This window comes from Bos indicus x Bos taurus, chromosome 4 (assembly GCF_003369695.1).
Source record: "Bos indicus x Bos taurus breed Angus x Brahman F1 hybrid chromosome 4, Bos_hybrid_MaternalHap_v2.0, whole genome shotgun sequence".
NCBI lineage: Eukaryota > Metazoa > Chordata > Mammalia > Artiodactyla > Bovidae > Bos > Bos indicus x Bos taurus.
Genome location: NC_040079.1, coordinates 92,045,544 through 92,072,565, shown reverse-complemented (window position 1 = coordinate 92,072,565; position 27,022 = coordinate 92,045,544). Strand labels below are relative to the sequence as shown.

At 39.4% G+C, this 27,022-nt stretch overlaps 1 protein-coding gene across 10 annotated transcripts in view; it reads left to right on the top strand.

Annotated features, from left to right (window-relative positions):
• HDAC9 (histone deacetylase 9) overlaps window positions 1-27,022 on the top strand; it is a 986,654-nt gene that overhangs the window by 947,165 nt on the left and 12,467 nt on the right. For all 10 annotated transcript variants that reach the window (XM_027539980.1, XM_027539984.1, XM_027539978.1 and 7 more), the window contains one exon: window positions 20,368-20,515. In XM_027539980.1, coding sequence (XP_027395781.1) covers window positions 20,368-20,515 — 148 coding nt within the window. The remainder of the gene's footprint in view (window positions 1-20,367; window positions 20,516-27,022) is intronic.

Here is a 27,022-nt window from a genome sequence, read left to right as displayed (position 1 = left end):
AAAAAGGGAGAGCGTTCCTGGGGCAAATGATGATGGCCGTGCTATAACTGCACAAAAAAGCCTAAGGTGCGTGTAAGAATCAGTAATATGAATTTGATAGATAGTAAAGAGGTCTTATCTTCCTCCTTGGTTCTGGAGGAAGCAAATGCAATTCCTTTCTGGGGGAAAGTATCCTTAATATAGGCCCTAATTGTATGCAGAGATCAACTTCAACAAAATATGACCTCAGATAAATACATACATGCATATTTAAGTAAATGAATAAAATCAAACACATAAGAACACAAGCCACTAGGGCAAGTCCCCAGAAAAGAGGAACAAAGAACAATAAACCTTATTTGTGGGGTTAAAATGGAAAAGTGAAAGTGAAGTCTCTCAATCATGTCCGACTCTTTGCGACCCCATAGACTGTAGCCTACCAGGCTCCTCTGTCCATGGGATTTTCCAGGCAGTAGTACCAAGGTGAATTGCTATTTCCTTCTCCAGGGGATCTTCCTAACCCAGGGCTCGAACTCCGGTCTCCCACATTGTAGACAGACGCTTTACCGTCTGAGCCACCAGGGAAGTCCCTTGTTAAAGTGGAGGAGGGGCTCTAATTTTTTTTTTAATCTATTATTATTATTACTTGAAATTAGAGTTAAAATGGAGGAGGGGCTCTAATTTCAAGTAATAATAATAATAGATTAAAAATGCTCATTTCTTTCACGCCTCTATAAAACTCCACTAAAAATTAAGAGGATTTTAAGACATACACTCATAGGGATAAATAATGCAAAAGGAAATAATATGACCCTGGAGGACAGATGGCCATCTGTTACTGTCTGGTTTTTGTTCAGTCACTAAGTCATGTCCGACTCTTTGCGACCCCATGAACTGCAACACGCCAGGCTTCCCTGTCCTTGACTGTCTCCTGGAGTTTGCTCAGATTCACGTCCAGTGAGCCAGTGATGCCATTCAACCATCTCATCCTCTGTTGCTCCCTTCTCCTCTTGCCCTCAATCTTTCTCAGCATCAGGGTCTTTTCCAGTGAGTCAGTACTGTCTTAGTAGACCTGAAAAAATCAAATTGTAAACCAGTACTGCAGGCATGTCTCTTCCAGAGAAGGATACATCAGACCCATAGAATTGTTGACTCACAAACATAAAACTGTACTTTATTTCACTTATTTTTCCTAATTCATTATCCCTTTCCTTTCTTCACTTATGTGCCCAACTTAAAAACAATAACATTTAAATTAATTTGCATATCTACCTTTAATCTGCCTTAAAATCTTACCCTTTGACCTTACCAATCTAAGGAAATCTCAACCCTGAATATAGTCTTCAAGGGACTCTAACATTGGACCTAAATGAACAGGTCTGCTTAAGATTGTCATGAAGCAGCAATTTGACCTCGTGTACATTTCTGATCACCAAACTCAAGTGGCCCATTATGACCCTATTGTGTTTCTCAGGTCAGTTTTCACTACCTCTCTCAAACTACCTTTTCAAGCCTCACTCTCCTCAAACCTCCGTCCATCTCACCTTTGCCCTCAATCTCAGCAGCAAACTTTTATTCGAATAAAATGCAGCTACCTAACTGCTTTCTTTGAACTGTTCATTCTCATCAACAATTAAACACCTTAAAATCCCTCCTCTTAAAAACAGACGCCAAGAACCTCACATCTTACCATCCTATGGCTCTCAAACCCTCCAGGAGCAAATTCTTGAAAAAGGTTTCTTTCAAATTATCTCCATTTTAGCAGCTACAAATCCCTGTCAGAACCACTGTATTCTCTTTGCAGTCTTGTTCTGGTCACCAGTGGCATTTCTACTGCTCACTTTAAAAAGGGATTTTATTAAGCTGTTTATTTTCAAACAAGTTTACAGAAGAGTTCCAAATATAATACAGGATTCTCTTATAAGTTCCCCCTGGCTCCCCCTAAGTTAACATCTTGCACAACAATAGCACTATTACATAAACTAAGAGATTAACAGTCATGTAATACTGTTAACTAAACTATAGACTTTCTTTGGATTCAACCAGTTTTTTCCAATAATTTTCTTAGTCTGTTCCAGGATAATAAACACGTTGCATTTAGTTGCCATGCCTCAGTCTCCTCTCATCTATAACAGTTCCTCAGTCTTCTGTACCATTTTTGGCTTTGACACTTCTGAAGAGTACTGGTCAGTGGTTTTGAAAAATGTCTCTAATTATGGGTTTTTCTAAGGTTTCTTCATAATTAGGTTGAGGATATGCATTTTTGGTAAGATTGCCAGAGCAGTGATGTGATATCATTCTTAATGCATCAGATCTGCAGTGCGTAATGTCAATTTGTTTTATTATTGGCAGAGTTAACCTGGATCATTTGATTAAGGAGATCTTCAGTGTAAAGTTAGAATGTCTTCGTTTAGAATTAATAAATATATTGGAAAGATACTTTAAGATTATGCAGATACACTCTTTCTCCTCAAACTTTTGCTCTATAATTTTAGCAGCCGTCAGAGGCTGTCACTTGCAAAACTGATTATTCTGTTCCAGTGCCAATTTTCTATTTCCTTTACTCTGTCTTCATTAATTACTTGGAAATTATCTGTAATGAAGAGCTCTCTTTTCTCTTTCATTTACTAATTTATTCATTATACATTTATATCAGAATGGATCTCAGATATTTATCATATGTGTTATAATCCAGTACCATCATTATTAATTTTTTTGTTCCAATTGTTCAAGCTCTGGCTATTCACAGATCTTTTAGACTGGCTGCTATGTCCCTTTGACTTGGCTTCAGACAAATACACTCTAACATTCCAGTCTCCCAAAGTCTTTGAATCCCTTCCTTTTCATTAAACCAAGCCAGGTTTGACATTTCTAAATCACTTCCTATGGGCCACTTTTTGGTCCATGTTGTAGCCAACCAAACAAAGGAGCCGTTGGAACCCTTTGAAACTCCTCTAGCTGCCACATTAAATGCAGAATCTCTGCTCAGTGAGCCCACCATCCTTACCTAAATGCTTTTCACACTCTGTATTCTTTTCTTGAGCGTGTAATATGGATAAGTTGTTTTAACCCTCTTTACTTCAGTTTTCTCAATTGTAAAATAAGGAAAATGAAATTATCTTACAAGATGGTATTGAAATGATTACATATGGAGCACATTTTCATAGTCATATCAGGAGGCACTTAGTAAATATTTCTTATCATTTTACTTAGTTATTTTCCTTCCAGACCATAGCTTCATCGTCATCTCTACATGAATGACAAAAACCTAAACCTTCTGGTCACACCTGAGTTCCACATGTTTCCTAAACTTCTAGCTCAGCAGCATCCCCTTGATGCCACAAAGGCACATCTAGTCAACATGCCCAAAGCCACTGTCACTGTTCCTCCCCCAAGCCTCAGCCTCTTCCAGGTTTATTAGTCCAAACAGATGGCACCAGTATCCTTCTAGTTTTGCTAGACAGGGATCTAGGGCTTATATTCCTCCTGTTGTTCTTTCCATCTCTGTTCTGTGTCCAATCCATTACCCATCCTGCTTGCTGTCCTCCTTAAACATTTCATTTCTCCAGTTATTTCGATTCCAGTGGCCACCATCCCAAATCGGGCCTTTGTGCTGTACCATTTCTCGATCCTACACAGTGGTTTCCCCACAGCCACTCTTGCTTTCTCCGTTTTTGTTTCTCTTAAGTGATGCAAGAGTGATCTTGTACAAAATAAGGCACATTCATCTCTATACCTCCTTGCTTTAAACCAGAGTTCAGCAAATTCTCTTCTGTACAATGCTGGACAGTAACTACATAAAGCTTTGTGTTTGAACTGCCTAACTCTTCCATTGTAGCAAGTCATAGCTGATGTGTAATGAGCACGGCTGTGTTTCAGTGAATCTTTATTTATAAAAAAAAAAAAAGGATGTGGGACCAATTTGGTTTCTGAAAAAGGAAAAATCTGAAGCAAGTAGTATCTGGAATGGGATATTAAAATAACAGACATCAACCAAAACACCAGTTGTAAAGGACACCTAGATTTCTGATTGAGGAGATGCAGGGAGAAATAGTCAACATTTCTGCCACCTGAGGCACAAGTGTGCTGCAGCCACAGCTTCAGACATGCTTTGAAGCCACCAAGTTGTCAGAAGGTAGAGTGGGGTGAATGTGGGGAATCAAGGGTTAGGTATGGATAAAATGTGTTCAAGAAATACCAGAATTTAGTACTCAGTTATTATTTCCCAAGAAAGCTGATAAGCTACACATAACTTGCACAAAATGTTTAATACTGATCATTCATCATGGAGACGTGTAATATCATGAGTGACATGAACACTGAACACACAGTGTTACTGAATCAGTAGCAGTAAAATGTAGTCATCATTAAAAACAAAACAAAACATGGGACTTCCCTGGCAGTCTAATGGTTAAAACTCCACACTTCTAGTGCAGAGGGTGTAGGTTTGATACCTGGTTGGGGAACTAAAATCCCACTTGCTGCATGGTACCACCAAAAAATAAAAATTAGGTTTTAATGTTTTAGAAAGAAGTAGGCCACAGGCAACCAAAAAAAGAATAAAAGATGAATTAGATTGCTGAGAGAAATATCACTAACCTTAGATATGCAAATGACACCACCCTTATGGCAGAAGGTGAAGAAGAACTAAAGAACCTCTTGATGAAAGTGAAAGAGGAGAGTGAAAAAGTTGGCTTAAAGCTCAGCATTCAGAAAACTAAGATCATGGCATCTGGTCCCATCACTTCATGGCAAATAGATGGGGAAACAGTGGGAATAATGGCTGACTTTATTTTTGGTTGACTGACTCCAAATGGCTGACTCCAAAATCACTGCAGGTGGTGATTGCAGCCATAAAATTAAAAGATGCTTACTCCTTGGAAGGAAAGTTATGACCAACCTAGACAGCATATTAAAAAGCAGACACATTACTTTGTCAACAAAGGTCCATCTAGTCAAGGCTATGGTTTTTCTGGTAGCCATGTATGGATATGAGAGGTGGACTATAAAGAAAGCTGAGCATCGAAGAATTGATGCTTTTGAATTGTGGTGTTGGAGAAGACTCTTGAAAGTCTCTTGGACTGCAAGGAGATCCAAATAGTCCATCCTAAAGGAGATCAGTTCTGGGTGTTCATTGGAAGGACTGATGTTGAAGCTGAGACTCCAGTACTTTAGCCACCTGATGCAAAGAGCTGACTGATTTGAAAAGACCCTGATGCTGGGAAAGATTGAGGGCGGGAGGAGAAGGGGACGACAGAGGATGAGATGGCTGGATGGCATCACCAACTCAGTGGACATGAGTTTCGGTGAACTTCGGGAGCTGGCGATGGATAGGGAGGCCTGGAATGCTGCGGTTCATCGGGTTGCAAAGAGTCGAACACGACTGAGTGACTGAACTGAAGGCCACAGGGAAAAATTTAACAAGTGCAGTTGCAGAAGGTGCGTTTAACCATTACTCATGAAGAATGAATTTTTATTTAGATAAAATGACTGTGCTTTTAGTGTTTAATGTAGTTTTTAAATGAGCTTCCAATTTGAAGTTGTTTGGTTTTTTTTTTTCAAGCTCCAAAGTGAGATAATATTTATTTGTTGATGTGGCTAGAAGAATATCTTGGTTGAAGATGCAGTGTCCTTAGCATACTTTAAGCAAAAAAAAAATTAGTTAATTTTAATAATGGTTTGATAGTTTTCATTTAGTTCATGGAATTAAAGTTTTTGGAGATAAATCTACCAAAAATAAAACTTAGGACTTTAATATAGGTGCTATTATAAATTACAGTGAAAATCTAACACTGACAATACAATCTTTGATTTCCTATTAATACACACATTTACATTTTGCTAGAGCATAGCTTATTTTTAAAGAACAGAAATGCATTTTAGCATTGATTACATAGTACCAAATTCCCTAAATTTTATTAAAAACTTAATAATAATATATAAAAATGTATTGATAGTCTTATCAGTGAAAGATTATGGTATTTTTCTCAAAATTTAAAATAACTCTATGTAAACACAGGGTGAAATGCAATTAAATGAAATACAAAGATTTTAAAATACAACTGATATTGATGATAAAGAAACATTTTCAGCATACCAGTACAAAACTTCTCTCTTTGTTGCCCATTATCAATCATGCTTTAGAAATGTTTGAGAGGACTATTCTATAATAACATTGAACATTTTATAAGTGCACTTTCTGAATTTTGATTACATTTTTCTTATCAGAATTCACTAGTCAAAATATTCAATAAATGGACCTCTAACCCCACAGATGAAATAACTACATATGTAGGAATTGCCTGTTGATCAGAAATAAAAGGAAACTAAGAAAAAATATACAAATACTTTTTAAAATTTTATTTTACGGGTGTATAGTTTATTTACAGTGTTGTGTTAATTTCTGCTGTATACAGCAAAGTGACTCAGTTATACATACACTTTTTTCATATTCTTTTCCATTATGGTTTATCACAGGATATTGAATAGGGTTCCCTGTTCTATGTAGTAGGACCTTGTAGCTTATGCATTCTATATGTAATAGTTTGCACCTGCTAATCCCAAACTCCTAATGCATTTCTCTCTAACCACCCCCGCCCCCGACAACCAGAAGTCTTTTAGATTATATCTGAGTTTGTTTCTGTTTTGTAGATAAGTTCAATTGTGTCATATTTAGATTCCACATGTCAGTGATACATGGTATTTGTCTTTCTCTTTCTGACTTAACCTCAAGTAGTATTATAATCTCTAGGTCCGTCCATGTTCCGGCAGGTGAAATTATTTCATTCTTTTGTATGGCTCTGTAGTATTCTGTTATATGCATGTGCCACATCTTTATCCAGTCACCTATCAATGGGCACTTAGGTTGTTTCCATGTTTTGGCTATTGTGAATAGCACTGCTATGAACATAGGGGTGCGTGTTTCTTTTTTAATTATAGCTTTGTCAGGATGTATGGCGAGGAGTGGGATTGCTGGGTCATATGGCCAGTCTAGTGTTTTGAGGAACCTTCATACTATTTTCCATAGCGGCTGCACCGATTTGCATACCCACCAACGATGTAGAAACAGTGTGGAAGGCTATTTGGGGGCACTGAACAGCAGACAATGAAGGCCTGTGATCCTAGCAGGAAACAAGGAAAGAGACAGAAAATTATTCCAATTGCGTGGACTTACTAATAAGTGGCAAGTTCCAGGTGGAGCATAGGGAGAGAGACTTCAAATAGTAAGTCTAGCAGTTTTTCTGAGTTGAAGATAAAGTGGTCAGAGTTTGGGGAAATTGAAGTGACTGGAATTTTTGAACCAGAATATTTGGGATCAATTTGCTACACAAAGAAAGAGCTCTGTGTATCTATAAGTTTCCTTAAGCAGTTGTCTTATTTAGCTTTCCATACATGAGGTGAAACTCCACAAGGTTGGGGAACTAACCAGTGGAAAACTGTAGGTTAAACAATTCAAGGACTTCAAACAGAACTGGGAATAGTTTTCATTCCCACTATCTAGTGTAGAACAATCTTGTAATATACAAGGCATCATGTAGAGATATCAAATGATCTCATCTTAGTTACAGGGCTAAACTAATTTTATACTAAAGCCTGCCCTGGAATTGGTCTAACAGAGTACAAGTACCCTCAAAAAGTTCATACTGATTTCAAGTAATTTAACTGCATGCTCAAACAAAGCCCAGTGCTTTCAAAGAACACAACAAAATTCAACTAAAAATGTTCAAATTAACATCAAGCATCTAAATGAAAATTACCAGCCCAACAATGAAGTAGGAAAATATGACCTAGAACCAGAAGACAAATCAGTTAATAGAAACTGACTCAGTAATGCAAAGTATGATGAAATTAGCAGATGAGAATGTTACTTCCAATGTAAAGAGGAAAGTACAAACAGTGCAGAGAAAACCAAAAAACGCAAAAAAAAAAAGTTTTAGAGACAACTTTGTTTTAATTTGAAATTTAAAAATTCTGCAACCTAGAAGGATTATTGGTAGATTATATATTATAGAAGACAAAAAAAGCGGGGGGCAGGGGGCGGAGGTGGGGGTTGGAAACAGTGAAGTTGAAGAACAGAAAGTATCCAAAGTGAAGAATAGAGAGAAAAATACTGAAAAAGTATATTAGTGGTATATGGAACAGTATGACTCATTTTAATATACCTATAATTGGAGTCCCGCAAAAGGCAGCATTGGGGAAAATATTTGAAGAAATAATGGCAAAATATTTCATAAATCTGCTGAAAATTACACATCCACAAATCCAAGAAATTTGATCAGTCACTGGCAGAATAAATATGAATAAAATCACACTGAGGAACATCAAAGAGACCAGACAAAAGAAAAGCATATACTTACATTTAAAGAAACCAAGACAAAGATGATAAAGAAATTTTGGTGGTTGGGGAGCAGGCTATGCAGCAAGAGATCTTAGTTCCCCAACCAGGGATCGAACCCATGCCCCCTGCAGTGTAAGCAGGAGTCCTAACCACTGGGCCACCAGGGGATTCCAATGAAGAAATCTTTGACTCTCAAAAATATTATGTTAAAGTGAAAGACGTTAAAAGACTACATAGTATATGGTTCCATTTGTATGAAATTTTAGAAAAGGCAGTAGAATAATGGCAGAGTTTTAGTGACTGTTAGGGACCAAGAAGAAAATAAGAACTCCAAAAAGCCAAAAAAGAACTTTTTGGGTTGAAGAGAATATTATATGCTTTAATTGTTATAGTGGTTATCGGACTGCATGCATCTACCAGAATGCATCATAACCTGCCTTTAAAGCTGGTAAGTTTGATTGACTATATAAAACTATACCTCAATGAAGCTGATAAGAAATAGTCATGAAATGAAGCAAAAATATAATCTTTGGAACTTTTAAAGAATTACAATTACAAGAAACATTGTTTGCAAAAGGAAAACATTTAAATTGATCCCTAAAAAAGCAAAGGAATCAATGAACATACTAAAGAATAAGCACTCAAATCATGTACAAGATTTGATTTTGAAAATCTGTAACTAGGTTTTCAAAGATGTATATTTGTTGATAGAATCATTGATATAATTATTCTTAGTGGGATAAATTTATTTTCTGTCCTGTAATGTAATGAAATTTGACAAGTCAAATGATTTTGCAGTACCTAAATTTGGTGAATAAAATTTGCAGTTACAAGCGGAGAAAACTTTTTTGATAAGTTTGGCTTACATAAAATATTTGCCAAAGGTACTCAGAAAGGAGGAAAAGGACAGTCGTCATGAAAATATTTGGTATGAAGTACGTCAGTATTTTAAAAATTGGAAGTGAAAATATTCCACATTTAGCAGATACTGCTCTGAGCTTGACAGATAGCACTGCACTTGTAGAGATAGTATTTGTCTACCAGAAATATTCATCTCTCAAGAAAAGTAAAGATGCCACCATTTAAAATTCTTTGTAATAGTCTCCTTTGAAGAAAATTTCAGGCAATTTTATGAATCTAAAACATTTAGACCATGTTGAAACAAAAAACACCACTGATACTGTATCAGTAAGATATATGACCACAAAACTGATTGACATATGTGAACATTTACTAAAAGTCATAATTTGATTTGTTGTTTTCTAATGTTTAATGTTTTAAGAGTTGGTTGAATGCTTTGGCATATATGAATTGTGCTATTTTTATTTTTTAGAATAAATAACAGATAGCTAGTTGTGAAAGTAATTTTTGAATAGTACTTTTTTTATAGGCCCACAGATTAAAGATAAATTTGTTGACTAATAAGTATTTCTGCAACATATAATTTTTATTTTTAGCCCCATTTTAAATCTCAAAATTGCCCCAACATGGATGAAGAATTACCTGATCATTCTATTTATACACCAACTTCCAATATATCTCTGTTTTTGCATATATACAGTGCATTGGATCCCAGAAAAATCCATTTAGCTTAAAAAAATATATCTTCCTGAACCTGAAAGAGATCACAGTGTGGAACTCCTGGGCTGCCAGTGGGAACATTTACTCTTCTCTGAGGATTTAGTATTCTAAAACGGGAGCAAAGTTATCAGACGTGTTTTATAAGGACTCTTATAGCAGTGTGGGTGATAAATTGAATGAGAATAGATAGGAAGAATACAGAAATGAATTTCAAAAGCGTTAGCAATCTCTGAGCTCTGGAGAATCCCTGAACCTAGCCCATTGTAAATTCTAAAGGAAATCAACCCTGAACATTCATTGAAAGGACTGATGCTGAAGCTGAAGCTCCAATACTTTGGCCACCTGATGGGAAAGGGTGACACACTGGAAAAAACCCTCATGCTGGGAAAGATTGAAGGCAAAAGGAGAAGAGGGTGGCAGAAGAGGAGATGGTTAGATAGCACCACTGACTCAATGGACATGAATTTGAGCAAACTCCAGGAGGTAGTGAAGGACAGGGAAGCCTGGTGTGCTGCACACCGTGGGGTCACAGACAGTGGGACACGACTTAGCGACTGAACAACAACAACAATAGGCCCCTTGTAAGTTTCAGGTGTTAATCTCTAAGGTTGAAGGAGCTGGAAGAACTTTATGTCAGTGCCAGCTTCTTTTCCTATGGTAACATGGTATGTAATGACAAAAGAGGTCATCACTTAAGTGGCAAGAACATATTGGAGAAGTGAGTCTGAGGCTCCCAGTGGTGATGGAAGGGTGAGATTGTGTTATCAAGAGGTTTTCAGAATCTCACAAGGCTTTGGTTGGGAAAACATCTGGTGGATGTGTTATTTCTAACACCGACCACAGACCTTCATGTGTCAACAAGTACCTATTTTTCCAAATTGATCATTATCAAAAGTCTGGTTTATGCAGAAGTCTGATAACACAGCCCCTGCCCGAAGTCCTCTCATGGCTCCTGTCTGACCCACTGGGTCCCCCGCCTCTAATTCTTGACTGTCTGCATTCTGTTATCTAGTTTTTACCTTTTAGATTCATTCTTTGATTTACCTTTTACCAAATAATGAGACCAAATAACTACCCCCTCAAGAAGTGCTGAACAGTGGGAAGATTAACAGAGTAGGAAAAATGAGTAAGGATAGAATATATGATCAAAAAGGGATTGTCTATGTCAAGTTTTAATGGAAAGCCTCTCTCTTTTGCCAGTTTTATTTCCTTAGGAGAACAACACACTGGTGGCTGGTTACTAATATTCTACTTTATGAACAGCAGCTCTTGGAAAAGCAGTAAATCTTGCTTCATTTCTCTTACGTGCTAATGGGGCTGTTATTCCCATGCCAACAGATAGGACTTTTCTAGCACATGTGTTTCTGTAGGGAAAAACAAAAAAACTACCCATCACGTGAAAATATAACCCATAAGTTGTGTGGTTTGAATTGACTACGTATTGCACAGTCTTCCTATACATACCTCCATTTTAATTATTCTTCTTTATAAAGAGATAGTCATATATAGACCAGATCAGATCAGGTCAGTCGCTTAGTCGTGTCAGACTCTGTGCGACCCCATGAATCGCAGCATGCCAGGCCTCCCTGACAATCACCAACTCCTGGAGTTCACTGAGATTCACGTCCATCAAGTCAGTGATGCCGTCCAGCCATCTCATCCTCTGTCGTCCCCTTCTCCTCTTGCCCCCAATCCCTCCCAGCATCAGAGTCTTTTCCAATGAGTCAACTCTTCGCATGAGGTGGCCAAAGTACTGGAGTTTCAGCTTTAGCATCATTCCTTCCAAAGAAATCCCAGGGCTGATCTTCAGAATGGACTGGTTGGATCTTCTTGCAGTCCAAGGGACTCTCAAGAGTCTTCTCCAACACCACAGTTCAAATGCATCAATTCGTTGGCGCTCAGCCTTCTTCACAGTCCAACTCTCACATCCATACATGACCACAGGAAAAACCATAGCCTTGACTAGACGAACCTTTGTTGGCAAAGTAATGTCTCTGCCTTTCAATATGCTATCTAGGTTGGTCATAACTTTCCTTCCAAGGAGTAAGCGTCTTTTAATTTCATGGCTGCAGTCACCATCTGCAGTGATTTTGGAGCCCAGAAAAATAAAGTCTGACACTGTTTCCACTGTTTCCCCATCTATTTCCCATGAAGTGATGGGACCAGATGCCATGATCTTCATTTTCTGAATGTTGAGCTTTAAGCCAACTTTTTCACTCTCCTCTTTCACTTTCATCAAGAGGCTTTTGAGTTCCTCTTCACTTTCTGCCATAAGGGTGGTGTTATCTGCATATCTGAGGCTATTGATATTTCTCCCGGCAGTCTTGATTCAAGCTTGTGTTTCTTCCAATCCAGAGTTTCTCACGATGGACTCTGCATATAAGTTAAATAAGCAGGGTGACAATATACAGCCTTGATGTACTCCTTTTCCTATTTGGACCAGTCTGTTGTTCCATGTCCAGTTCTAACTGTTGCTTCCTGACCTGCATACAAATTTCTCAAGAGGCAGATCAGGTGGTCTGGTATTCCCATCTCTTTCAGAATTTTCCACAGTTTATTGTGATCCACACAGTCAAAGGTTTTGGCATAGTCAATAAAGCAGAAATAGATGTTTTTCTGGAACTCTCTTGCTTTTTCCATGATCCAGCGGATGTTGGCAATTTGATCTCTGGTTCCTCTGCCTTTTCTAAAACCAGCTTGAACATCAGGAAGCTCACGGTTCACATATTGCTGAAGCCTGGCTTGGAGAATTTTGAGCATTACTTTACTAGTGTGTGAGAGGAGTGCAGTTGTGCAGTGGTTTGAGCTTTGTTTGTCATTGCCTTTCTTTGGGATTGGAATGAAAATTGACCTTTTCCAGTCTTGTGGCCACTGCTGTTTTCCAAATTTGCTGGCATATTGAGTACAGCGCTTTCACAGCATCATCTTTCAGGATTTGGAATAGCTCAACTGGAATTCTATCACCTCCACTAGCTTTGCTTGTAGTGATGTTTTCTAAGGCCCATTTTTTAAAGATCTTTTTTGTACAGTTCTTCCGTGTATTCTTGCCATCTCTTCTTAATATCTTCTGCCTCTGTTAGGTCCATACCATTTCTGTCCTTTATCGACATTATTAATGTAGAATATTTCCCTTGTTTTTATAGGCATTGCTAAAGGCTATATTTAATTTAAAGTCTGGGATTATTTCTGAGTGAAGAATTTTATACATTTGGATAAAAGCCAAGCTTTGAATGTTTAATCTTAACTTAGCAGGATATTTAATACACAATAAATTTTATTGCAAAGGTCTCAGCTATTTAAGATCTGACTCAGTACTCACATACATAAAGACTAAACTTTGAAGGATCATTGTCATTTCTACTGAATGATTTTATTAAAATTGCACTTCTGTCCTGATTGTGTTTGGGGAATAAAGATGTTTCTTACTGAGGGAAAAATACAATGCTTGAAAATTAAAACTCTGGGTTATTCTGATGTGCCATATTGTCTAAAACAATTTGCTGACCTCTTCAGGGGTTCACAGCCTCACAGAAATGTGAGGTTTTCTGCTGTAACAAATTTATCCTGATAATATCCAAGAATGATACGTAACATGAAATCAGAAGAATCACAATCATTTATAATTAGAGCTGCTGCTGCTAAGTCGCTTCAGTCGTGTCTGACTCTGTGCCACCCCATAGACAGCAGCCCACCAGGCTCCCCTGTCCCTGGGATTCTCCAGGCAAGAACACTGGAGTGGGTTGCCATTTCCTTCTCCAATGCATGAAAGTGAAAAGTGAAAGTGAAGTCGCTCAGTCATGTCCAACTCTTCGCGACCCCATGGACTGCAGCCCACCAGGCTGCTCCACCCATGGGATTTTCCAGGCAAAGGTACTGGAGTGGGGTGCCATCGCCTTCTCCAATAATTAGAGCAGGAAGAGATCTTTCACATCATCAGTCCCACCACTATCATTTTATGAATGTGGACATTGTTCCCAGATGACTTCTTTGGGCTAGTATGGGGTCCTCAATCTATAAATCCTGACTTTCAGAGTTCCCTTTAGAGCCCAAAATAATCAAGAGAAAAATTTCACACAATTAGCTTAGTCAAAAGACCTTCCAGTGACACCAGGCAACTCTTGGTGGTAATTGCATGAAACAGGCCTCTGATTCTCTTCTCAGTTTGGTACCTGGTTTGAAGAAAGCTACCCACATGGACCGTGGGAACTCTAGCAATACAGTTCTGTGACAGACAACCCTAAAGGCCTCAGAAACTTGCAGTAGGCTCCACAGGCTCAAGGCGGACTGTGCCTGACAGTGCCTTCAGCAAAGTGGTAGGAAACACATGACTTTAAAAAGGGATCTCTTCTGTGAGCACTTGTCTCCAGTTTCAAGACAGCTTCATCAGTGAAGTGACCAGGCGTTTTCAGTAGACTGAGAAATGAAGGTAATGAGAAATGACTAGTCTGTACATGGTTGTCTCACAAGGTGTGAAAAACCCATGCCATAAAGTCAGAGAAAGGTAGATCAACTGAGTCACATATCTGAGGAAGAAAGGTAATTGTTATTACCAAAGATCATTTCTTTGATATAATATATAAAACTGTTTTGCCATGTACATAATTCTTTTCAGATTTCATATACTGAGTCTATTTGTATATTTTTATGGGTGGTGTGGATGTGACTGGTGATAGAAGCAAGGACCGATGCTATAAAGAGCAATATTGCATAGGAACCTGGAATGTCAGGTCCATGAATCAAGGCAAATTGGAAGTGGTCAAACAAGAGATGGCAAGAGTGAACGTCAACATTCAAGGAATGAGCAAACTAAAATGGACTGGAATGGGTGAATTTAACTCAGATGACCATTATATCTACTACTGTGGGCAGGAATCCCTTAGAAGAAATGGCTGCTACTGCACACAGTCGTGTCCAACTCTGTGCGACCCCATAGACGGCAGCCCACCAGGCTCTGCTGTCCCTGGGATTCTCCAGGCAAGAGCACTGGAGTGGGTTGCCATTTCCTTCTCCAATGCATGAAAGTGAAAAGTGAAAGTGAAGTCGCTCAGTCGTGTCTGACTCTTAGCAACCCCATGGACTGCAGCCTGCCAGGCTCCTCTATCCATGGGATTTTCAGGCAAGAGTACTGGAGTGGGGTGCCAGAAGAAATGGGAGTAGCCATCATATTCAACAAAAGAGTCTGAAATGCAGTACTTGGATGCAATCTCAAAAACAACAGAATGATATCTGTTCATTTGCAAGGCAAACCATTCAATATCACGGTGATCCAAGCCTATGCCCCAGCCAGTAATGCTGAAGAAGCTGAAGTTGAATGCTTCTATGAAGACCTATAAGAACTTTTAGAACTAACACTCAGAAAAGATGTCCTTTTCATTATAGGGGACTGGAATACAAAAGTAGGAAGTCAAGAAATACCTGGAGTAACAGGCAAATGTGGCCTTGGAGTACAGAATGAAGCAGGGCAAAGGCTAATAGAGTTTTGCCAAGAGAACGCACTGGTCATAGCAAACACCCTCTTCCAACAACACAAGAGAAGACTCTACACATGGACATCACCAGATGGTCAATACCTGAATCAGATTGATTATATTCTTTGCAGTCAAAGATGGAGAAGCTCTATAGAGTCAGCAAAAACAAGACTGGGAGCTAACTATGGCTCAGATCATGAACTCCTTATTGCCAAATTCAGACTTAAATTGAAGAAAGTAGGGAAAACCACTAGGCCATTCAGGTATGACCTAAATCAAAACCTGTATGATTATACAGTGGAAGTGAGAAATAGATTTAAGGGACTAGATCTGATAGACAGAGTGCCTGATGAACTATGGACAGAGGTTCGTGACATTGTACAGGAAACAGGGATCAAGACCATCCCCATGGAAAAGAAATGCAAAAAAGCAAAATGGCTTCTGAGAAGGCCTTACAAATAGCTGTGAAAAGAAGAGAAGTGAAAAGCAAAGGAGAAAAGAAAAGATATTCCCATCGAATGCAGAGTTCCAAAGAATAGCAAAGAGAGATTAAAAAAAAAAAAAAAAAAAGGCTTCCTCAGCAATCAATGCAAAGAAATAGAGGAAACAACAGAATGGGAAAGACTAGAGATCACTTCAAGAAAATTAGAGATACCAAGGGAACATTTCATGCAAAGATGGGCTCGATAAAGGACAGAAATGGTATGGACCTAACAGAAGCAGAAGATATTAAGAAGAGGTAGCAAGAATACACAGAACTATACCAAAAAGACCTTCGTGATCTAGATAACCACAATGGTGTGATCACTGACCTAGAGCCAGACATCCTGGAATGTGAAGTCAAGTGGGCCTTAGAAAGCATCAATACAAGCAAAGCTAGTGGAGGTGATGGAATTCCAGTTGAGCTATTCCAAATCCTGAAAGATGATGCTGTGAAAGTTCTACACTCAATATGCCAGCAAATTTGGAAAACTCAGCAGTGGCCACAGGACTGGAAAAGGTCAGTTTTCATTCCAATCCCAAAGAAAGGCAATGACAAAGAATGCTCAAACCACCGCACAACTGCACTCCTCTCACATGCTAGTAAAGTAATGCTCAAAATTCTCCAAGCCAGGCTTCAGCAATACGTGAACTGTGAACTTCCTGATGTTCAAGCTGGTTTTAGGAAAGACAGAGGAACCAGAGATCAAATTGCCAACATCCACTGGATCATGGAAAAAGCAAGAGAGTTCCAGAAAAACATCTATTTCTGCTTTATTGATTATGCCAAAGCCTTTGACTGTGTGGATCACAATAAACTGGAAAATTCTGAAAGAGCTAGGAATAATAGACCACCTGACCTGCCTCTTGAGAAACATATATACAGGTCAGGAAGCAACAGTTAGAACTGGACATGGAACAACAGACTGGTTCCAAATAGGAAAAGGAGTACATCAAGGCTGTATATTGTCACCCTGCTTATTTAACTTATATGCAGAGTCCATCATGAGAAACGCTGGGCTGGAAGAAGCACAATCTGGAATCAAGATTGGTGGGAGAAATATCAATAACCTCAGATATGCAGATGACACCACCCTTATGGCAGAAAGTGAAGAGGAACTCAAAAGCCTCTTGATGAAAGTGAAAGAGGAGAGTGAAAAAGTTGGCTTAAAGCTCAACATTCAGAAAATGAAGATCATGGCATCTGGTCCCATCACTTCATGGGAAATAGATGGGGAAACAGTGGAAACAGTGTCAGACTTTATTTTTCTGGGCTCCAAAATCACTGCAGATGGTGACTGCAGCCATGAAATTAAAAGACGCTTACTCCTTGGAAGGAAAGTTATGACCAACCTAGATAGCATATGCAAAAGCAGACACATTACTTACCAACAAGGTCCATCTAGTCAAGGCTATGGTTTTTCCAGTGGTCACATAGGGATGTGAGAGTTGGCCTGTGAAGAAAGCTGAGTAGTGAAGAATAGATGCGTTTGAACTGTGGTGTTAGAGAAGACTCTTGGGGGTCCCTTCGACTGCAAGGAGATCCAACCAGTCCATCGTAAAGGAAACCAGTCCTGGGTGTTCATTTGAAGGACTGATGCTGAGGCTGAAACTCCAATACTTTGGCCACCTCATGCGAAGAGTTGACTCATTGGAAAAGACTCTGATGCTGGGAGGGATTGGGGGCAGGAGGAGAAGGGGACCACAGAGGATGAGATGGCTGGATGGCATCACCAACTCGATGCACATGAGTTTGGGTGAACTCCAGGCGTTGGTGATGGACAGAGAGGCCTGGCGTGCTGTGATTCATGGGGTTGCAAAGTGTCAGACACGACTGAGCGACTGAAATGAACTGAACTGAAGGGAGATGATACAGCAGGACCAAATATAGGAGGACAGGAGCTCACAGAGGAAGAAACATTCTGGACTCAGGCAGTCCTGGGTGAGGATTTCCACTCCTCTGCTTGTTAGCCTTGTGTTCTTAGAGAAAAAATTATCTAACGTTGTATATTTAATTATACAGATTTAATTATAAGATTAAATTATACATGTGACAGTACCTAGCACAGTCCTTGGCACATACTGTGAGCTCAATAACACTAGTTTCCTATTATCTATAATATAACCTCTAAAATCACCTGTTGTTTATTTGTGAGAGGTCTCACATTTGTCACTCCAGAGAAAAAGTAAGTGATGATTTCCAGAATCACCTGCTTTTTGTGAATGTCATGTGCTACAATAATGACTAATAATATTTTGTGAAAGCACTTACAGATGGAATTTGACATTTCCAACTTGGGTAACATGATAATGACATTGTGATGTAGAGAAATTAGGTTCTAGGATTAGAACTGTCAATTGAGGATAATCTTTCAAAGTTGAGAGAGGTAGGAAGCTATTAAAGACAAGATACATTTCCATTGCTCACCTCCTAAGCCTCTCTTTAGTCCATCTCTTTATTTTTGTTCCGTCCCTTATTTTTATTTTAGACATCATATTTCCTGCCTGTATTTTTGCCAAGATGTGAAATTGGTTTTCCTGCCACCACTCTCATCATCTGGTGATCAGTTGTCCATAATCTCTCCGGAAGGGTTTTTGAGAAATTTAAACCTGATGCTCTGCCTCTTCTGTTTAACATGGCCCCTCATCACCCACAAGTTGAAGGCCAAAGTCACTGACATGTTCTGTGAGACTGTGTGTTTAATTAGCCCTTGCCTACCACAGCAGTCTCTCTCATTGGGTTCCATCCTGCCCACATTCCACTTGTGCCTGGCAGTGGGGCTTGTTACCCTGGTAAAAAAGAGAGACTTGGATCTCTGCACATTTCTGTACGCTATTTGCTCTTCTAGGAATACCTCACCACCACCATCTTCCTCTGTTTGAGCTTGACTAACTTCTGATGGTCTTTCAAATACTTGGTCAAGTGTTATTTTTTCTGGCAAGTTTTTGCTCATCTTCCTGGCCTCAAAAGTATACATTCTTCTTATTACTGAGAGGAATCTCAGGATCAGTCAGGCCTTTTCCACATAGAATTGTCATGACTCATTAACTCAAAGGGCTTTCTCAACTAGACCATGAATTCCTTGCTGTTAGGGAAGCATCTTTGTGTCCTTCAACATCTGGCACAACCTTGGCTTTCAAAAAATGTTACTTCGTGCATGCGTTCATTTAGAATTTCTATCATTTGGTCCAAATTAAAAACCTTCTGGCTTTGGTCAGACAAGGTGATCCCAACAATAAAGGTGTAGTAGTAGATAACTCTGTCAGAAGGTTCTGATGACACGAGGGGTAGATGGGGAGACTGGGCCTCCCCCACTCGCATGATGTGACATCCAGTCCTTTGTGAAGCAGTAAGGTAAGGAAAGGCCAACCATGAAAAGTTAGGTATAGCTGGAAAGAATCTGAGGTTATCCCACTGTTTTTGAGAAGCAGAAACGAAGTGCCAAAGGGCCTTGCCAGCCTGTTAGGATGGTTAGAGGCAGAACTGGGGCAAGAACCCAGTTATCTTACCCCCCAATCCAGTAGTCACCCACTTGTGTTTTCTACTCTAGCATGACTTCTGTTTATTTAGTTTTGGGAAATAAGCTACTTACCATGCCAACTTCCCACTTACTTGGTCAGGCTGCCGAGATTTTTCTTACCTGGGGAGGCGAGTCATGTCAGCACCTAGGGAGATTCTCCTGCTTTGTTTTGGGGCTATGGAACACTTCACAAAGGAAAAAAAAAAAAATAGCATAAGGGCTGCAAAAAGACTGTTGACTCTATTCTTTCATGTATATCCCACTGGCATGTTCTCATGAAATTGCCTCCTATTTTCCTCTCATTTTCCTTCCCCTGCCTGCCTTAAAAAAAGAAACATCCGTATAACTTATGGAAGGGCGCCAACATCAGCCAATGCATATATTAAAGTTTTAAATCAGTTATTGTTCTAGTACACACCCTGGGGTTGAGAAAGAAAGAACATCCAGGACTAACAAACCTGATTGTTCTGGCAAAGTTGCCATTCAATTCCTGCTGGCATTTCTGGGCTTTTCTTTTCATTTAATATTCCAACCTCATTAAAAAAAAAAAGTTAATGGCTCAAGTAGCAGTTTTTCACATTACTACTTCATTCAGTTTCTCTGTAAGAGTTCTACCTCCCAGTCTCGTGAGGCTTACCCAGAGGGCACAGTCCCCAGAGTTTGCTTACTTAGATGCAGAGACAGCTGTCAGTCTGAGGGTGAGTTCATTAGACCATGGATTATTTCTCACTATATTAACTTCTGAGCAAGGGAGAGACTCAGGCTTGGGAATATGAACCCTTCACAACTTGGCATTCTAGGCTGAGAAAAAGACTTAATCATAAAGTTAAGAAATCAAATTACAACTGTGTATAACTTTGTGAACTTTTTTTTTTTTTATAACACTCTGAATTTTAACTTAACAACTACTCTGAGTTGAACCTATACATGTATTCTGATTAATACTGTTTGAACGAAAATTCCTATACAGTATGACCCATGTTTTTTCTTTTTTTTTTAGGCAAATACTGGAAGTCGGTAAGGATGGTGGCGATGCCAAGGGGCTGTGCTCTGGCTGGGGCCCAGCTGCAAGAGGAGACAGAGACTGTTTCTGCCCTGGCCTCCCTGACAGTGGACGTGGAACAGCCCTTTGCTCAAGAAGACAACAGGTAGGACTCCAACATGGAGAGGGGGGATCATTGATTTCGGTTACATCCAGGCTCATCATGAGCACTCATGAACCTCTCTCCAGCCTCTTCCCCTGACTCCTCCACCACCTGTCTTCTCAGAAGCCATAGAGGCCACAGCGCATGCTGTCAGCTCTTAGGAATTGACGTGTTTCATTCTCCATGAGAAGCACAGAGCTGGAGCATGTGGCTGCAGTTCACAGAGAGATAGAGGGATGAGAAGGTGAGAAAAGTCACTCCTTGGTAGATAATTTTGTGCAGATCATTATGGAAAAAGCTTCTTGTGGACTTCTTTCCTTAGTTATCTCTGTTTTTCAAGATACTATTTTTCTTTCTCTCATCATTCTGAAATTACTAACAAAGGGGGAAAAGGGGAGCAGAAGCTGGAGGTATGGCTTGTCAGTTGCATAACCTTCTATGACTGTCCATGACATACAACTACTGGGTGAAGAGAAAAGTTACCTCCCAAGGAGATAGGAATGTGTGTAAAGGAATGTGTGGACTTGGGTCTGATGTTATTTTACTTTATGATAAGAAGGTGTTGATTTTAATAAGCCTTCATATGAATAGCTTTCAGGGAAAAAAATGATGACCTCAGTCCATGGGGTCGCTAGAGTCGGACACGACTGAGCAACTTCACTTTCACTTTTCACTTTCATGCATTGGAGAAGGAAATGGCAACCCACTCCAGTGTTCTTGCCTGGAGAATCCCAGGGATGGGGAAGCCTAGTGGGCTGCCGTCTATGGGGTCGCACAGAGTTGGACACGACTGAAGCAACTTAGCAGCAGCAGCAGCAGCAAGATTGCTTCCTTTTAAGAAATGTGTGTACATCTTGGTGTTCAACAGACCATGCTACATTCAGGATTTCTTTCACGTGTATGAAGACCAAAACCCCCACACATGTACGAAAAGTAACGGTGCTCTCTGTGGAGGACTTCAGAGTCACATTTCTTCAGTTTAAAGATGACTAGGTGAGGCTTTACTAAAGCTCTGCCAGCTTGCACTTCTAAATTGCTTCTGAGGGTGAAATTGAACTCCCTCTGTCAATAACATCACCGTTAATTACACAGATCCTGCTACTAGTACATAGGTTGGCAGTTTTCCCAAGAAGGCACAAATTCGAACAGTTTTAGCTTTCTTGCTTTTACTGGGTATTCAGAGTTTAATGGATTTAACATCTTGCTTTGTCCATAAAGAGCAGGAGATACATTGAATAACAGATTTTTGTGCAATTGTTTTTTCTTCCTACAACCACTTAAAAAGGCATCTTCATATGGGTATCTGAAGCATAAGGGAAAACTTATTTTACATCTGATAATATGAACTAACCTCCTGCTGTTCCCAGCTAAGAAGCAAACCAAGTTCATAATTCAGAGGTGTTGTAGTTATTCCCAAGGCCAAATACAGTTAGTTGTCTGTCATTTGAGGGCTGTAAAACTAAGGAAACTAACATCTGTTAGTGTTGGATGTAAAAGGAGCATAGCTATTCTTTAGAATTCATTTTATGTAGAGAAGCAAAGCTAAATTCTAGCCTGAGTGGAGTGAATTGTAAGTAATTTCTCCCGTTAAATTGCAGAGCTTAGAATAGTTAAGAATAGTAAGCCCTGTTGTGAGCCCCATGTAATATAAAAATCTCGGCACTTTGCAGGAATTGCTCTGTAAGCATGCTTGTTTATCCTTAGGTACACAGTGTGCTTGACTCCTGATAAGCTACAGGGACTTGACCCTGACTTCAGTTCACAGTGATTTTTAAGCTTCATCTGATGGCAGAGAAAGGATGGGGGAATGTGAATGTTTTGATGTACAGGGGAACAAAGTTGAAGTTTGTGGCTTGAATTCATGTTTCTTTATCAGCTTTAAACATTGTATCTATTTTGATTAATTTTTCTTATGGGAAGGAAAATGGTTTTGCTTGAAATATTTTCTGTGGCTTTGAACTCACTTTTTCAGCAGTGAAAAAGAAAAAATTCTTCTAGAACTGGCTTTTGCATTTCTGTTGAATCAGGCATGAATTTCATCACAGAGAGTCAGACAGGGAAAACCCTTGCAAGCCACAGAGCATTTATTCTTTTCACAGGAATGCTATCAGAATTGTCCTCCTACTCGATATAGAAAAAAATGGCTTTCACAATGAGGTAAAGAGGTAGAAATGTTCTTGGGCCTTTGTTATGAATGCAATGTTATACGTACACAGGAAATTGAAAAATTAGAAAAATCAGAGAGCTAAATGGATGGAAAAGGGTGAAGGCAAGATTCTTTTTATAGGAAATTCTTGCCAGTTATTTTGGAGAATATATTGGTGTTTGGAGTGAGATGACTCACTTTGCACTAAGATTTTGGGTAAAGCAGCTCTTTTCCTGGCCAACTCATATCTGACTCATTTACCACTAGTGAATAAAGGATAAAATGCTCCTGGCTAGGAACCATTGTAAGTATTTTTTGTTCATTTTTTTTGGGGGGGGGGCGGGCAGGGGGAGGTGGGCGAGATGACAGCACAGTGCAAAGTCTTTTCATTTTTATAACTCACTGATGGATCATGAATAACAAATTATTAGAAAAAGGATGGGGATTCATTTGGGGGATGGTTGACTGAAGTATAGTTTTCAAAACATAATTTTCAGGTGGCAAAGGACTTGAGCAGGAAGGAAATGACTGGTGGTGGGTCAGCAAAAAAACAACAGGACAAAAGGAGAAGACAAAGCTAAGTGGGACCAAGGTCTATGTTCAAAGAACGTGAACCAGGACTGGGCATGTAGAGCGTGTCGTTGGGGAGAGAAGGCAGTGGTCTTAGCTTTTTTCATGTGTCAGGAGACTGCACCTTTAAAAGATGATAGTTTGCATTGGTCAGGTGTGTCTCAGATGCTTCTGCTTTGGAAAGGCCAGTGCAGTGCTGAGGTTTATTCTTGGATACCAGTTCAGGCCCTGCTGAAAATGAAGGACAATTTCTCTCTGGCAACCAGGAGTTCAGAATGATCAACCCCTAAGTTATTGGGAGCATATTTACACTCTGGATTTTCTGTTTTTTAATCAAAACAAAGTCAGGTTTTCAAATGTCAGTTTATTGATTATAGTGTCAGTCACACAGCTGAGCTACCAGGGAAGCCCTTTCAGTCACACTGGAACTTCATCATTTCATCTTCAACTTCTGTCAGTTTTTCTCATGAAAGAGATGATCTCAAGTCATTATATTATACATAAGCATGGGAAAATGTGTCATTTTGAATCTTGTCATTCTGTTTTTTGAATAACCTATCTCATTTACGTATATGAAAGTATAATAAGCTGGAAACTTCTAAGCATCTGCTTTGGCTTTCAGTAGCTTATCAGTAGTGGCAAGGACTTGATAACCCCATTTTCCTGTATCTGGAGATTTATATAGAAATAGAGACCTATTAAATACACATTTATGTCTAATAGAAATACAACTTGGTTTTCCATGTTTGGGGATTGTCTCTTACGGGTTTCTGGAAGCTAAATGTTGCAGCAGTTATTCAAGTTTCTGATTTTTCTCTATGATACCATTATTTTGAGCACTTGATTTATCTAGCCAGGCAAACATTCCAGTATTCATTTTATTCTTAATTTTCATCCAGTGTCAACAATTTGTTAGTTGAAAAGTGGGCTGAGATTAGGAAGCTCCTAGTAAGGGAAAGGACAGTATGCCCCTTCTTACCTTCCTGTCCTCCTCCTGGGCCCATCATTTTTCTCTGTGTTCAGTGCCTGAAGTGTGTTCTTGGGATGTGTGTGAGCTCTTAGGGAATAAATCCAGTGTGTTTGAGTTTGTTTACAAATAAGTGTTTAATTTGAAAAAAAGAAACAATATACTTCTTCACTGTTATCTTCTTACCACTACAGAGGAAGAGTAGAGTGTGACTCTGGAATCAGCTTTGTATGTGCTCAGTGACTTTAGCTGTGTCTGACTTTGCAACCCCATGGACTCTAGCTTGCCAGGCTCCTCTGTCCATGTGGTTCTTGAGGCAAGAATACTGGAGTTGGTCGCCATGCCCTCCTCCGTCGGATCTTCCCTAGGTTCAAATCCCATCTCCAAATTAAGCAACATGTGCCTGATCAACAGTTATTATCTCTCTGGGCTTTACTTTCCTTGTTTTTAAAATGAAGGGGAAATTTCATAGGGTTTTGAGGATGAAATGAGATAATTCATCTTAAGAACTTGACAACATGGTAAATACTCAGTATTAAGGTTGGCTTTTATTATTTTTCTGTCATTTTCCTGCTGCTTCAGTTTGCATTATTGTTTTCCCTCCCTTAATATATTGTTCATCATCTAGTGACCTACAATATTAGAAATAGATTGTACCTGGGCATCTGTATGTTTAACATTTAATATGTTCATAGGTTAAATCAGTAGTGTAGTCATTAAAAATAAGAGATTGATAATCACTAAGCAATAAATTGATTCAATTAACTAATCTTGTGATTGGCTGACGAGAACTGTTACAATGCCTAATACATTGTAGGTAATAAGTACTTCGTACTGAAAGAGTTCAAGACAGATGATGAAACATTGTTAAAATGGTAATGGCAATTCGTAGTACTGTGTGAGCTTTCTTTGTCTTATTGTCTCTATTTACTATTTTCTGAGGGAATCAATGTTTTTATCTTTCTGTAAGTTTTCAAAATGTGTGTTTTACATTTTTCTTCCATAGTACCATTGACAGTATCCATTTTTCAGATATGCTGGCTGACCAGAATCCATAGTACTCATACCATAGAGATGGATTAACTGAGGAAACATAATAGAGACAGGAAGGGAAAGCAAAGTGTCTGAATGGAGAAAGGGATTGTCTTGGGTGAGGTGAAGGGGGATATGGGAATGATGCTGACAGATGCCAGGATTATTCTGTGATCTGCAGGAGGAGGCAATGGCACCCCACTCCAGTGCTCTTGCCTGGAAAATCCCATGGACGGAGGAGCCTGGTGGGCTGCAGTCCACGGGGTTGCGAAGAGTCGGACACGACTGAGCGACTTCAGTTTCACGCACTACAGAAGGAAATGGCAACCCACTCCAGTGTTCTTGCCTGGAGAATCCCAGGGACGGGGGAGGCTGGTGGGCTGTCATCTGTGGGGCTGCACAGAGTCGGACATGACTGGGGCAACTTGGCAGCTGCTGCGGCAGTAGGAGCAGGGAGAACATCTGGTCCATTTAAACATTTTCTGATTATTTTCTACATGCCAGACAGTGTTGAGAGTGAGGGTCACAGAGTTTCCATGGAGTCTTCAAAATTTTCACATATTCGGAGATTGTATTCATTTTCTCTTACTATCCTAAAGAAAATATTACTACAGACCTAGTGGCTCAAAATGACAAAAAAGTCAGAAGAGTGACAAGTTTCTGGGTTAAAGTACAGAGGTTGGCCAAGTCTTGTTCCATGCTAGAGGCGCTAAGGGAAGAGACTGTTTCCTTGCCTTTCCCACTTCCTAGAGGCTCCCGCATTCCTTGGTTCGTGACCTCTTTCCTCTGTCTTCAAAGCCAGCAATTTCACATCTCCAACCTTTGTGCAGTCTTCATCCTCTCTCTCTCTGACTGAAGGAGGAAAAAAGCTGGCTCAAAAACAGGGAGGTCTCTCTGCTTGTAAGATCCTAGCATGGTCCCACCAGGATCATCTCTCTGTCTCAAGGTCCTTAATCTTACCATATTTACTAAGTCAGTGTTGCTATGCAAGGAAACATATCCACAATTTCCAGGGACTAGGATGTCTTGGTGGGGGGCTATCATTCTTTCTACCACAGGATCAAACGTACACAACCAACTACAGTAAATGATAAGTCATTTGATAGACTGAGCTACAGGATCAAAGAAGACTTAACATAGGCCAAGAACTGGGAACAAACCACAGAGGCAGGACAACTGAGCTGGGGTAGAAAAATGGAGGATTCCACCTAGTAAGTAAGAACAGAGGCATCCAAGATAGCAACAATAGCTTGAGCAAGCCATCTAGTTTTTAAAATTTTTATTTTATATTGAACTATGGTTGACTCACAATGATGTTAATTTCAGGTGCACAGCAGAGTATTCATGTATCTATTCTTTGTCAAGTTCTTTTCTCATTTAGGTTATTACAGACTGCTGATCAGAGTTCCCTATGCTATACAGTAGGTTCTTATTGGTTATCTATTTTAAATATAGCAGTGTATACATGTCAATCCCAAAGAGTTTTACAGTACTTTGTCTTATATTTAGGTCTTTAATCCATTTTGTGTTTATTTTGTATATGGTGTTATGGAGTACTTTTTAATTTCATTCTTTTACATGTACCTGTCTAGTTTTCCCAGCATCACTTATTGAAGAGATTGTCTTTCCTCCATTGTAGGATCTTGCCACCTTTGAAATAGATTAAATATCTGGTTTTGATTTGCATCTCCCTGATAATTAGTGGTGTTGAACATCTTTTTATGTACCTGCTGGTCATCTATTAAATATGTATCTTCTTTGGAAAAATCTCTCTTCAGATATTCTGCCAATTAGG